The sequence below is a fragment of the Delphinus delphis genome, chromosome 4, assembly GCF_949987515.2.
Source record: "Delphinus delphis chromosome 4, mDelDel1.2, whole genome shotgun sequence".
Lineage (NCBI taxonomy): Eukaryota > Metazoa > Chordata > Mammalia > Artiodactyla > Delphinidae > Delphinus > Delphinus delphis.
Genome location: NC_082686.1, coordinates 65,889,854 through 65,902,432, shown reverse-complemented (window position 1 = coordinate 65,902,432; position 12,579 = coordinate 65,889,854). Strand labels below are relative to the sequence as shown.

Genomic DNA, 12,579 nt, shown 5'->3' with positions numbered 1-12,579 from the left:
TCCACAACGCGAGAGGCCCAGCAGTAAGAGGCCCGCGTACTGCAAAAAAAAAAAAAAAAAAACCTAAGCGTAGAATGATTGGATCATATGGTAGGTATATGTTTACCTTTTAAAGAAATTGCATGACTGTTTTCCAAAGTGGTTGTACCATTTTACATTCCCACCAAAAGTGTATGAGTCCCTTTCCTCCACATCCTTCCCAACATTAGACTTGGTTGGTCATTTTCACGTTGATCATTCTAATAGGTATGTATGGTAGATTCTCATTGTGTTTTAATTTGCATTTCCCTGATTCAGTGTTGAGCATCTTTTTATATGCTTATTTGCCATCCATATACCTTCTTTGGTGAAGTATCTGCTCAAATCTCTCACCTATTTTTTAATTTAATTGTTTGTTTTCTTATTATTGCGCTTTGAGGGTTCTTTTTATATTCCAGATACAGTCCTTTATCAAATAAAGATTTTCTTCCAGTTTGTGACTTTTCATTCACTTAAGAATGTCTTTCACAAAGAAGATGTTTCTAATTCTGATGAAGTCCAGTTTACTACTTTGTTCTTTAATGGATCATGTTTTTGGTATCAGATCTAAGAAACTTTTGCCTAACCCAAGGCCCCAAAAGTTTTTCTCCTATGTTTACTTCTAGACGTTTTAAGAGTTTTTGTTTTTACATTTAGGTCTATGATTTATTTTGAGTTAATTTTGAAATATGATGTGATCTGTGGATTGAAGTTCATTTTTTATATATGGATATCCAATTGTTCTGACACCATTTGTTGAAAAGAGTGTCCCTTCTTCAACTTTGCACCTTTGTTGAATCTGTTTCATTGATGTCATTGTTTATTTTGACACCAATACCATATTACTGTAGCTTTATGTTAAATCATTTTTTTTTTAATTTATTTTTGGCTGTGTTGGGTCTTCATTGCTGTGCACGGGCTTTCTGTAGTTGTGGCAAGCGGGGGCTACTCTTCATTGTGGTGCATAGGCTTCTCATTGCGGTGGCTTCTCTTGTTGCGGAGCACAGGCTCTAGGTGCATGGTCTTCAGTAGTTGTGGCACGCGGGCTCAGTAGTTGTGGCGCACGGGCTTAGTTGCTCTGTGGCATGTGGGATCTTCCTAGACCAGGGCTCAAACTTGTGTCCCCTGCATTGGCAGGCGGATTCTTGACCACTGTGCCACCAGGGAAGTCCTATGTTAAATCTTGAGTCAAGGAGTATTAGTTCTTCTCTTTCAGTGTTGTTTTGGCTAATCTAGGTCCTTTGAATTTCCATATGAATTTTTTAATCAGTTTGCCAATTTCTGCGAATTTTTTGCTGAGATTTTGATTGAGGTTGTGTTGAATCTGTAGATCAAATTGTGGAGACCTGATTTCTTAACAATGTTGTGTCTTTTAACCCATGAACACAGTATAATTCTTCATATATTTAGGTCTTTTCTAATTTCTCTCAGCAATTTTTTTGTAGTTTTCAGTGGAGGTCTTTCATATCTTTTATCAAATTTATTCCTAAGTATTTTATTTTTTATGCTATTATACATGTTACTGTTTTTTATTTCACTTTCCAATTTTTTGTTGCTAATATATAGAAATACAATTGATTTTTGTAAGCTGATCTTACATGCTGCAATCTTGCAAAACTACTTATTAGTTCTAGTAGCTTTTGTGCAGATTCCATCAAATTTTCTATATAGATTCATATCTTCTGTAAAAGAAATTTTCTTTTCAATCTTGTATGATGTCACTGGCTAGAAACACCAGTACAGTGTTCAGTAGAAGTGCTGAGAGCAGACATCCTTGAGTTGTTCTTGATCATATGGGGAAAACATCCTATCTTAGTCAAAACTAAGAATGATGTTAGCTGTAGTTTTATCATAGATGCCCTTTATCTAACTGTGGAAGTTCCCTTCTATTCCTATTTTACTGAGAGTCTATAAAGAATTAATGTTGGGTTTTGTCAAATGTATTTTCTGTATCTGTTAATCGTATGATTTTTCATTTTTAGCTTGCTCATATGGTGAATTACATTAAATGATTTTAGGATCTCAAACCAACCTTGCATTCCTGAAACAAACTCCACTTGGTCATTATGTATTACCCTTTTATATTGTTGGATTCATTTTCATAAAATTTTGTCTATAATGTTTGTGTTCATGTTCTTAAGGTATGTTGCTCTGCAGCTTTCTTTTCTTATAAAATCTTTTTCTGGTTTTCTAACAGGGTAATGGCAGCCTTGTAGAATGAATTGGGAAGTATTCCCTCCAATTCAATTTCTGGAAGAGTTTGTGTATAATTATATAATTGGCATTTACTTATGGCATAAGTATTTCATTTACAATAGTGTGCTTCCAGTTCCCCACTCTCCAATCTTTGTGTTGTTTTTACTTTTACATATGTTACAAGCCCCACACAATTGTTATTAATTTTTGTTTAAACAATCAGTTATGTTTTAAAGATATTTAAATAGTAAATATCAATCATATATTTTTCTATGAAGTTAACATTTCCAGAGCTCTTAATTTCCTCGTATAGATCCCTATATTCATCTGGTATTATTTTCCTTTTACTTCAAGGATATCTAACATTCTCATGCAAGAGTGCTAATGCTGAATTCTTTTGGCTTTTGTTTATCTGAAAAAGTCCTTACTTCACCTTTATTTTTGAAAGATATTTTTTCTGGATATAAGATTCTAGGTTGATATTTTATTTTCTTTAGTTGAAGATTTCCCTCTACTGTTTTCTCACTTGTCCTTGTATCTCATGAGAAATCTGATGTCTTCCTTATCTTCGTTCCACTATACATACTGTGTCATTTTTTGCTAGTTGATTTGAAGATTTTCTCCTTATCACTGGTTTGGAGCATTTTGGCTCAGCAACTGATTTGTTTTTATCTTACAAACACCATGAATCATGTAATTCGTTGTGCTTCCTTCTTTTCATTGGTTGTCAAAAATGCAGACCCATGTTTCTGCCCCAATTCTTGAATGGTATGTGCTCTCCTCACCTGAGCATTCATCATAATTCTCCTTATTGTCTCTTTCCTTAATATTTTTCATCCTGTTGCTGCATACATTTTTTTAAATCTTATTTTTGTAACCACAAAAATAACACATTCTTTTTGTATTAAGTCAAATGCTTCACATATGTTTAAAGAAAATGCTAGTAATCTCTCCTCCACCACCATCATCTCTCAGTCTGACCCTCCAGGTTAATGGTTGTTAATAGTTTTATGTAAAATTTTCCACATCTATCTATGTGCTATATAAACATATAGAAATAATAGTGTATTTATTTTATAATATCCCTTGAATCCTTTGTGGGAAAAGGCAGGATATGGAAGGGACAAACAAATGAAAATGTGTAATGGTGCTAATGATGATATGCACATAGAAGTCACTGCATGTGTTTAGTGTCTGTTTCATCTTTGATGGCTGGATTTGAAGCCCCTTTGGAAGGTTAACCCTGGAGCCTTTATCTCAGAGCACATAGGACACTCTAGCCCCTGTGTTGTATAGCCAGTGAGCAAAGGAAAGTTATGACCTTGACTCTTTTGCAGATAATCAAAGACCTGCAGCTCCTGGGGTTGGTGGCAGCCCTGGTGGTAGCAGATGTGATCCTGCTCATGACGTGGGTGCTGACTGATCCCATCCGGTGCCTCCAGATTCTCAGTGTCAGTATGACGGTGAGGGGCCCAATCCCTGGAGAATCTAGTTCCTGAACTGGAGGGACTGGCTTCTGTGGGTACACGGGAATCATTCTCCCAGTAGCGTTCACTGTGTGGACATCCTCCCAACGAGAAGATAAATGACCCAAAGAGGCTGGCGAGTCAGGAGCTGTGGCCACCATGAACACCTGCCCCTTGTCTGCAGGGTCTGCTCCGCTCCCACTGCTCCTCCCGCCCCAAGTGTTTTCCAGCAGCAACCGCTGAGATGGCATCAGACAGAGATATGCCTGGCAGTTATCTCTGCTTCCACCTTATCAGTAATGAGAGTTTTCAGCTATAGAGAGCTTCTTTACCCTAACTGTTGAAAGGTAAAGGTAGTATTTTGAGGTGTTCTTTGGAGTTAGTCAACCCCAATTCAAATCCCAGCTCTACCACTTACCAGCCTTGGGAAAGTTTTTTAACCTGTCTAAGTCTCTATTTCCTCATAGGTAAAATGGAGATAATAATACTACCTATTTCATAGGGCTGTGGTGAAGATTAAGGGAAACAATGCAGGTAAAGGACTCAACTGTGCCCAGTATATAGTGTTCAATTAATAGGAAGCATTATATCTCCAGCCTAACAAAGGAGCTGAGGAATACAGGGGAATCTTGACAGTGCAGATTCAATATTGAAGGTTTCAGCTGTTAACAAATAGCAGAAAGAGGATGTGAAATAATTTGTAATTTTGCTGATGCACTAACTTGAATCACTGTGGTAGCAAAGCACATAACAGGGGTAAGCCCTGCTGGCACCAAGAATCCACATGTCAGCCCAACTTTGTCGTCTTTTCCTGCAACTCATGGTTACTCTCATTTAGATTCTAATGGAGTCACCTAAATGGTATAGTTTTTACATATTAAGGGAGAAATTATATGCTATAGAGGATTTCACAAACTAGAATGTTTACAAAGATCTGCTGTGTATGTGTGTTCCTGGTAACTGTGGGTGCCCTCAGTCCTGACTCTGTGTCCCTTCTAGGTGACAGGTAGAGACGTGTCCTGCTCTCTGACTAGCACACACTTCTGTGCTTCCCGGTACCCTGATGTCTGGATTGCTCTCGTTTTGGGATGCAAGGTTGGTAACTTCATCTCCTGGGGATACTATCTCTCTGTTACCAACAAAATGGATATAAAGAGGAATTATAGGAATTAACGAGGTGATTTCTGCAAAGAGTATTGAAATCAGAAGAGACCTCTATTGATGCATACATCTCAAAGCCATGAGCCTTATTATTGCTGTACTCTATTTGTTTTGAGGGTCACGTTTCCAAATCTTTGGACTCCCTCATTGAGTCCTCCCCCAAATCATGTGGAATTCACCCACTGTTTCTCCCATTTCTTGGTCTGGTTTTTTCATTGATTTGTCAATACCAATTTTCTCCCCAACTACCTGCAAGGGGAATTATAAGGAGACATTGTAGCCAGCTTAACCTATTCTCTTAAGTGCCCTTATTACTCCTCTTGGGTCTTTCTTCAAGATTTGCGTCAAGGTAACCTGCTGCCTTCCACTTGCCTAACTTTCTTGCTCTGATTGGAAGCATGGTTGGCCCTAAGACAAATGGGAACATCCATGGTGTCCTTTGAGTGGTTCCAGCTGCCTCAAAGTGTCTCCTATACTGCCCTGAATCTCCCATCATTTGACTCATTTATCTCTGTTAGATGGCAAAAGGAGGATATTGGTTCTAGAGGGTACAGGATACTATACAGGGCACTAAAGGAGAACCAACTATCCTGTTAGCTGGTTTTCAGCTTGGAGGGACAGAGAATCTGGCTTGGGGCGGGGGAGGGGGGGAGTGGCATAGGGCAGGTCTGTTTCAATGAACAGGCGAGCCCTGCATGGCAGGAGGCTACCTGTTGAGTATTAGGAGAGAGGGGCCTGGTTGATTGATTGCTGGCAGAGGAAAAGGAGGTCTTGTAGAAATAGATGGCCTCTAAAGGTAAACTTGACTCACTTCACCACTAGGAAAGTGTTCAAGTGGTTGCTTCTGAGAAATAGGCCTGAGGATGGGCAGGGCTGGGACAGGGAAATGTTGCTTTTTAACCATGTGCATGTATTACTTTGATAGAAATATCTTTAAGAGAAAATGGTAGGAAGTGAATAGCTTTTGATCTCTAGTTTCTTACTAGTGGTTAAGAAAATGAGTTTCAAAATATGACAGAACAGGCAGGGTTTGAATAATGACTCAGCCCCTTCCTAGCTGACCCTGAACCTCATTTGACCTCCCTGAGCTTCGATTCCTTCATACGTGAAATGGGGATGATGATAACATCCTCTCAGAAGGGGTCTGAGTTTTGAAAGGATTAATGCATGTTGAGTTTTTGTTCACTCCTGGCCCATAGTAAGAGCTAAATACATGTTAGATGCTTTTATTATTAATCTTCCACTGCCCACCCCTGCCCCCAGACAGTTTTGAAAGCACAGTGCCTTTCCCATTCTTCGAGCCCCTGTAGAAGAGCACGTCCTTCCCGGCACAGAAACTCAGCACTTCCCCCATAGCAACTCCCTCTGCAAGTCAACTTGATTTATTTTCTCCATTGCCTTTTATATAATCCCATTTCCATTTTATTTCACTGCAATATCTTTCTATAGGACAAAGAAAGAAAAAGGGGAAAGAGTGCTGAGCCATCAGGAAGGTGACTGAGCCAGGCCCCCATGGGCTCCCTGTTCGGGCAGCTCCTGAGGAGGACCCCAAATTTGCACATTAAGTCCCCGGACCGCCACCCCACGCTTCTCAGCAGTGAGGGCGAATGACACACAAATATCAGATGTGATTCACTCAGACACGAGTCATGCGTGTATAGATGCTTTATTCACACCTGATTCACTTTTGGAAAGAATTTTAATGGAGTTAAAACATTTTAATAGAATCAGATTTGAGCATTTCAGAATCATAGAATTAATTTTATTTGCCTTTGATTAAATTACTAATGATCTAACTCTGCCAAATGCTGCCTGATGGCGTCAGTTATCCAAAAGTCAGGCCCCACTGGCCTGCTGACTTGTATGTCCTCTAGTCATTGACGATCTCAGGGCGGCCACATTTGGCCCCCTTTGGGACACTGAGCATTCGGGGCACCCAGACAGCATCCCTGCTGTGCTTACTCCTTCACTGTAGGCACAGCCAGTCCTCCAAACAGTTGTCTTAAGGGCCATCCCTGCAGATGAAGTTGGTCAGATCGTGTGATTTCAGGGCCACTGGCAGGTACCCTGCTGATACCTGACCTTACTTTTATTATTAGTTCTCACTCTGAGTCCCTGTAGTTCCCACCCCACCTCATCCCCCGTGGCAGCTTCATATCCTGTGTCATAAAACATTGATATTTGGGTGCTTGCCTTAAATCTCCCAACCAGACTGAGCTTCTTAAAAGCCAGAACCATGACTTCCACTTGGCAACACTGCTTCCTGCCCTACACCTACCCCAGCACAGAGCTTTGCCCCGAATCTGGCGAACATACATTGAATCTATATATTATGTATTATTGATTAAAGCTTTGATTTCTGTTTAAATGTAGCTCCTTCTAGGAGAGGCAGCACTTTAAGAAGCTGTGAGCCATTTTCTGTGTAGCACAAATGAGAAATCTGAGAGCGGGTTTACATTCATGACAAAGAGGAAAGAATAGGGCCCTGGGTTCTGGGGGGGCGGGGCAGGGAATGTCACAAAGAGGGTGAAGGGTATAGATGAGGCCTTTGCTGCCTGTGCCTGTCCCACGGTCCTGTCCAGGTCCCAGCCTGCCTTTGTTCTCTTCTTTTTTCACTCTTCGTCTCCCATAAACACCCACTGGCACAGAGCTGCTGCTAGCCTATAGAGATCCTTTGTGTGAATTAGAAAAAGGCATCCCTTCCGGGCAGATGCAGTCTTGCAGGTGCAGGGCTTGGCAAGCAGATGGTGCCTTTGGGAGCATTAGAAAAAAGAGCCCCTTCCTCCAGTGCTTCCCCTGCCGTGGCACATGGCTTGACAAGGGGACCACAGGGCTATTTCAGCTTCTGCATGCCCCTCAGCTCCATGCAGTGCAGAAGCACACAGCAGCATGGTGCGCCCCTTGCCCTCCCAGTGCCCGGCAGTCCTTTCTGTAGGGCTCCTACCTGCATGTATCATCCTATCCTGTACCTCATCCTGGCAGAGTCCTCTCTGATGGCTGACTTGCTGACCTCTGATAAACGAATTCTCAGAGGAGAGGAAAATGAAATTTATCACGCATACATGAGGTGTAAGGGGACCACCCTAAGGGTAGTCCCAAGTGCTATCTTAGTAAATCCTCCTCATAGCAACCCTTTAAGGTAGGTATCATTATCCCTATTTTACAGGTGAGGAAATTGGTCCCAACCCTACTGCTCTTGGACCCCAAGCCTGATATTTCACTTCTCTGAGCCTCCGGTTCTTCTCCTCTTTGTCCAGGGCCTGCTGCTGCTCTATGGGGCCTACCTGGCTGGCTTGACTGACCATGTCAGCTCTCCTCCTGTGAATCAGTCTTTAACCATCATGGTTGGGGTCAACCTCGTGGTGCTGGCTGCGGGGCTTCTTTTTGTGGTCACCAGATACTTGCACTCCTGGCCCAACCTGGTCTATGGACTCACATCTGGAAGTATCTTTGTTTGCACAACCACAATCAACTGCTTCATCTTCATTCCCCAGGTATGCTCTAGGGAGAACTTGGAGGACCGATCCACCCCATCATTCCAGAGACTTTGCTGGGTGTGATAAATTGTTCACTTTGTTTCCTACTGAGACTTTTGGGTGCCATTGATTAGAGAGTCAGAAGGAAGGTGGGGTTGCTAGTGAGCTGGCTCCCTCTGTTCTTCCCTCCTCGCTGTCCTGAAGCAGCCACTCTGCTCCCGGTCAGTAAGGAGGGCTGACCAGAGTAGCCAAGTAGTGGCACCCGCTTCTGCCCAGGTGGGTGCCTCACAGACCTGCTTTTCTACCCACCCTCCAGTCTGCTGCATGCATCCCCAGTTCCCCCTTCATCCTGATAATGTCATTTCTTGTACTAGCCTGGCAGTGAGGAACCTTTCCTTCTTTCCTGTTTGCAATTGCACATTCAGAGAAAAGTGCATTTGGGTCTTTATGAAATTTAAAATGCCTTTTCTTTCTTTTTAATAAAAACAGGAAAATGTAGAACCTTCCTTTTCTTTTTACAATAAGGAAAAAGTAAAAACTAAATTTAAAATGTATTTCTTAACCATAATTCAAAAAGAGTCATGTACCACAATGTTCATTGCAGCACTATCTACAGTAGCCAGGACATGGAAGCAACCTAAGTATCCATTGACAGATGAATGGATAAAGGAGATGTGGCACATATATACAATGGGATAGTACTTAGCCATAAAAAGAAACGAATTGAGTTATTTGTAGTGAGGTGGATGGACCTAGAGTCTGTCATACAAAGTGAAGTAAGTCAGAAAGAGAAAAACAAATACCGTATGCTAACACACATATATGGAATCTAAAAAAAAAAAGGTTCTGAAGAACCTAGGGGCAGGACAGGAATAAAGATGCCGACGTAGAGAATGGACTTGAGGATACGGGGAGGGGGAAGGGTAAGCTGAGACAAAGTGAGAGAGTGGCATGGACATACATACACTACCAAATGTAAAATAGACAGCTAGTGGGAAGCAGCCGCATAGCACAGGGAGATCAGCTCCGTGCTTTGTGACCACCTAGAGGGGTGGGATAGGAAGGGTGGGAGGGAGACTCAAGAAGGAGGGGATGTGGGGATATATGTATACGTATAGCTGATTCACTTTGTTATAAAGCAGAAACTAACACAACAATGTAAAGCAATTATACTCCAATAAAGATGTTAAAAAATAAAATAAAATGTATTTCTTATTATGAGGATTAAGAAAAAATCAAACAAGGGAGGAAGATAGAAGGAGAAATATCCAGACAGCAAACAGAAAGAAAGGGAGTCAGAGAGAAAGGTGAAGGAATCCATAAGCTCTGAAAGGAAAGTGATGTTAAATTATTCACGTTATACCCCAGGGTACCACTGAGCCACATACATCCAAGTTAATGAGCTTGGCATTAAGCACTTGTTTTGTGTCCCTTCTAGTTCTCTTTTTCTTCCTCCCAAGGCTTCCCTCATCCCACGACACCCTTACTACCCTATCCTTATTCCCAGTGCAGTTACCAGTTGACCATGTATGACTTCTCCATGAGGGAGCTAACCAGTAATTAAAGTGTTGCCTGATGGAGGGTGGCAGTGTATTTATAAAAGTGAAGAGTGCACTTTGGGGCACGATAGTATGACACAGGCAGAGGCCCTTTACTTTTTTTCCCTTTCATAAATTCTCATTAAAATACTCAAGAGGATGAACAAATATGGAAAGCTCTGTAGCAGCAGCACTAAAAATCAAGGATGGGGGCTTCCCTGGTGGTGCAGTGGTTGAGAGTCCGCCTGCCAATGCAGGGGACACAGGTTCGTGCCCCGGTCCGGGGAGATCCCACATGCCGCGGAGCAGCTGGGCCCGTGAGCCATGGCTGCTGAGCCTGCGTGTCCGGAGCCTGTGCTCCACAACGGGAGAGACCACAGCAGTGAGAGGCCCACGTACCGCAAAAAAAAAAAAAAAAAAAAAAAATCAAGGATGGGCATTGCCTCTGAGCCAGAAACTAGAGGAATTTTTGTTGAATCTTAATGTTATAAGAACTGGATTGAAGGAAGCCTTTGAGAGCTGAGTCTTATTTGTCTGGGATGTAGCAGAAAAGGGCTATGAAATGCCAGGGCTGTTCCTCCCTGGGAGATGGGTAAAAGAGAGTGGAGAGGAGACTTTTGGGAAGCCCACTCCTTAGGCCCTGGGGCCAACATTGTTGATTGGTAACCCATCCACCCATTGCCAAACCTTTGTTCCTCAATTCATCTCTACTATATAGTCTGAAAGAGCTAAACACTTGCTTTGCCAGCCTCCCTTATAGCTAGGTGTACCCATGTAACACAGTTTTGAACACCAAAGGTTTTCTGGGAGGCTTCTGAGAAAGTTTTTGCTTTCTAAAAAAAAGCTATGGGGGTGGCTGGCGTCGCCTCTTCTACTTTCTTCCTATCTTGAATGTTTTTGATGCTTGCAGTTATGGCAGCCATCTTGTGATGATGAGGGAGAAGCCAAGAGAATGTATTTATTATATACCAGGAAACTATAGCTTTTCCCACGGAAGACTATGAATTCAGGGGGAAAGGATCTATGAAGAGATTCTGCAGTTCACAATAAAAGGACCACAGATTTCTGAAGATTAGAGAAGCTACCTTCCTCTGAAGTAAAACAGAATGTTTTTAGAAGGTATCTGATTAGTCTTATCAATAGGATTCAAAGGTTATTGCCCCTCTTTGACTAAAGCAAACCATTATGAAAATGACATAATCTTAGATCATGAAATATTGAATAAGGATGAAAAAGATTGTGTTAAATTTAAAACGCCAATAGAAGCATTGAATAGGCAGCTGGACATGGCAAAATACTGAATTAGTGGGTTAATTTAAGGAAACAGAAAACAAGGACACAGGACAAAAATGAGAGACTAGAAAATATGGAGAACAGGTCTAAGGATATGATTTAAAGCTAATAGGAGTCTCTGAAAGAGAACAAGATAATTTAGAGCAGAAGTAATCACCAAGGAACTATTAGAAGAAAGCTTTCCTGATCTAACACAAGACCTCCATCTGAAAATTGAGTGAATCAGTAAACTCCCTGATGTGGCCCTACTTAGGTTTCCTCTCTCCCCCCACACTCGCCTCTGTCCCTCTTGTATCCTAAGCCTCAGACACAAGATTTCCACTTTCCTCCGTGTTTAAATCTTCAGGACCTGGGACCATAGTGATATTTAGGTGCACTTCCATCTTATACACAGACATAAAAATACAAGATGAAGTTCATCTTGGAATCTGGCTTCCGGGTTTGAACTAAGGACAGGCACTTGGTTTGTTGAAGCGGGAGTGGAAATGGAATTACTGGGGCTGGGGTACCGGAACTGGGCAGATGGACTGTGTTGGCCTTTCTCTTTCCTTCTCTCTATCTCAGTCCTCCTAGCTGTCTTGAGCTTCCTTTCTCATACTGTATCTTTTCTATTTTCTCTCTCATGCTTTTCCTCCTCTTGAACTGACCATGATCTGAAACAAAAAAATATATTTTATAGTCAATTGTATTTTAGGTGTAGGAGGTAAATTGTTTTTCAAAATGTAAAAGTAACTGAGGTTTTTCAGGTTTTCTGTGTGCCCCTGAATTGATTTTCCCCTCTGACTCTGTGGCCTTTGGTTGAAGTAATATTCTCCCTGTGAGACCAGAGACTGGATATTCCTAGGACAGTAGGACAGCTGAGCGAATTTGGAGAAGTGTGTGAGGAGAGCCACAAGGAGAGGGAAGGGAGCAGGGAGGCAGGCTTCTTTCTTGCTACGGAGCCTTCAAACTGGACTGTGATGGGAGGGATTTATGAAAGCAAAGGCACAGACACCTCAAGGGCAGGTAGGCAGTGCCAGAAAGCTGGGTGAAATGGACGATGTGACTGAAGAGCTAAGTGGACTAAGTAGCATTCTCCACAGGCCCTCAGGAAATGCCTAAGTGTTTACGCCAAACGCTGAGGTCACCACCAGTAGTGAGCCAGCCTCTGCTTTTGTGACTTAGATGTGACCCATCCTCCCACACACACACACCCCTCCCTCCACCTCTGAGAGGCAGGTGGGTCCTGCGGTAGGACATTATTTTATCCTCTAAACCTGCAAGTGTTTCATCTGCTCCTCCAGGAAGGTACTCACGACTTTCTACTCTGCCTTATAGTCCTCTGTAAATGTCTCAGCACCTTACCAGACAGATGAGCTTTTTAAAGGAAAGCTTCCTTCATTTGTCCATGTATCTGTCCATCCAAATATTAACTGTTGGGAACAGGCAGTT

The 12,579-nt window shown here is 42.1% G+C and overlaps 1 protein-coding gene across 2 annotated transcripts in view; it reads left to right on the top strand.

Annotated features, from left to right (window-relative positions):
• Positions 1-12,579, top strand: part of GPR156 (G protein-coupled receptor 156) — a 58,537-nt gene that overhangs the window by 36,784 nt on the left and 9,174 nt on the right. Inside the window, exons 5-7 of one of the 2 annotated variants that reach the window (XM_060009906.1) lie at positions 3,552-3,665; positions 4,680-4,775; positions 8,099-8,335. In XM_060009906.1, coding sequence (XP_059865889.1) covers positions 3,552-3,665; positions 4,680-4,775; positions 8,099-8,335 — 447 coding nt within the window. Of the gene's footprint in view, positions 1-3,551; positions 3,678-4,679; positions 4,776-8,098; positions 8,336-12,579 lie in introns of both variants that reach the window. The other variant, XM_060009904.1, reaches the window with a different exon arrangement.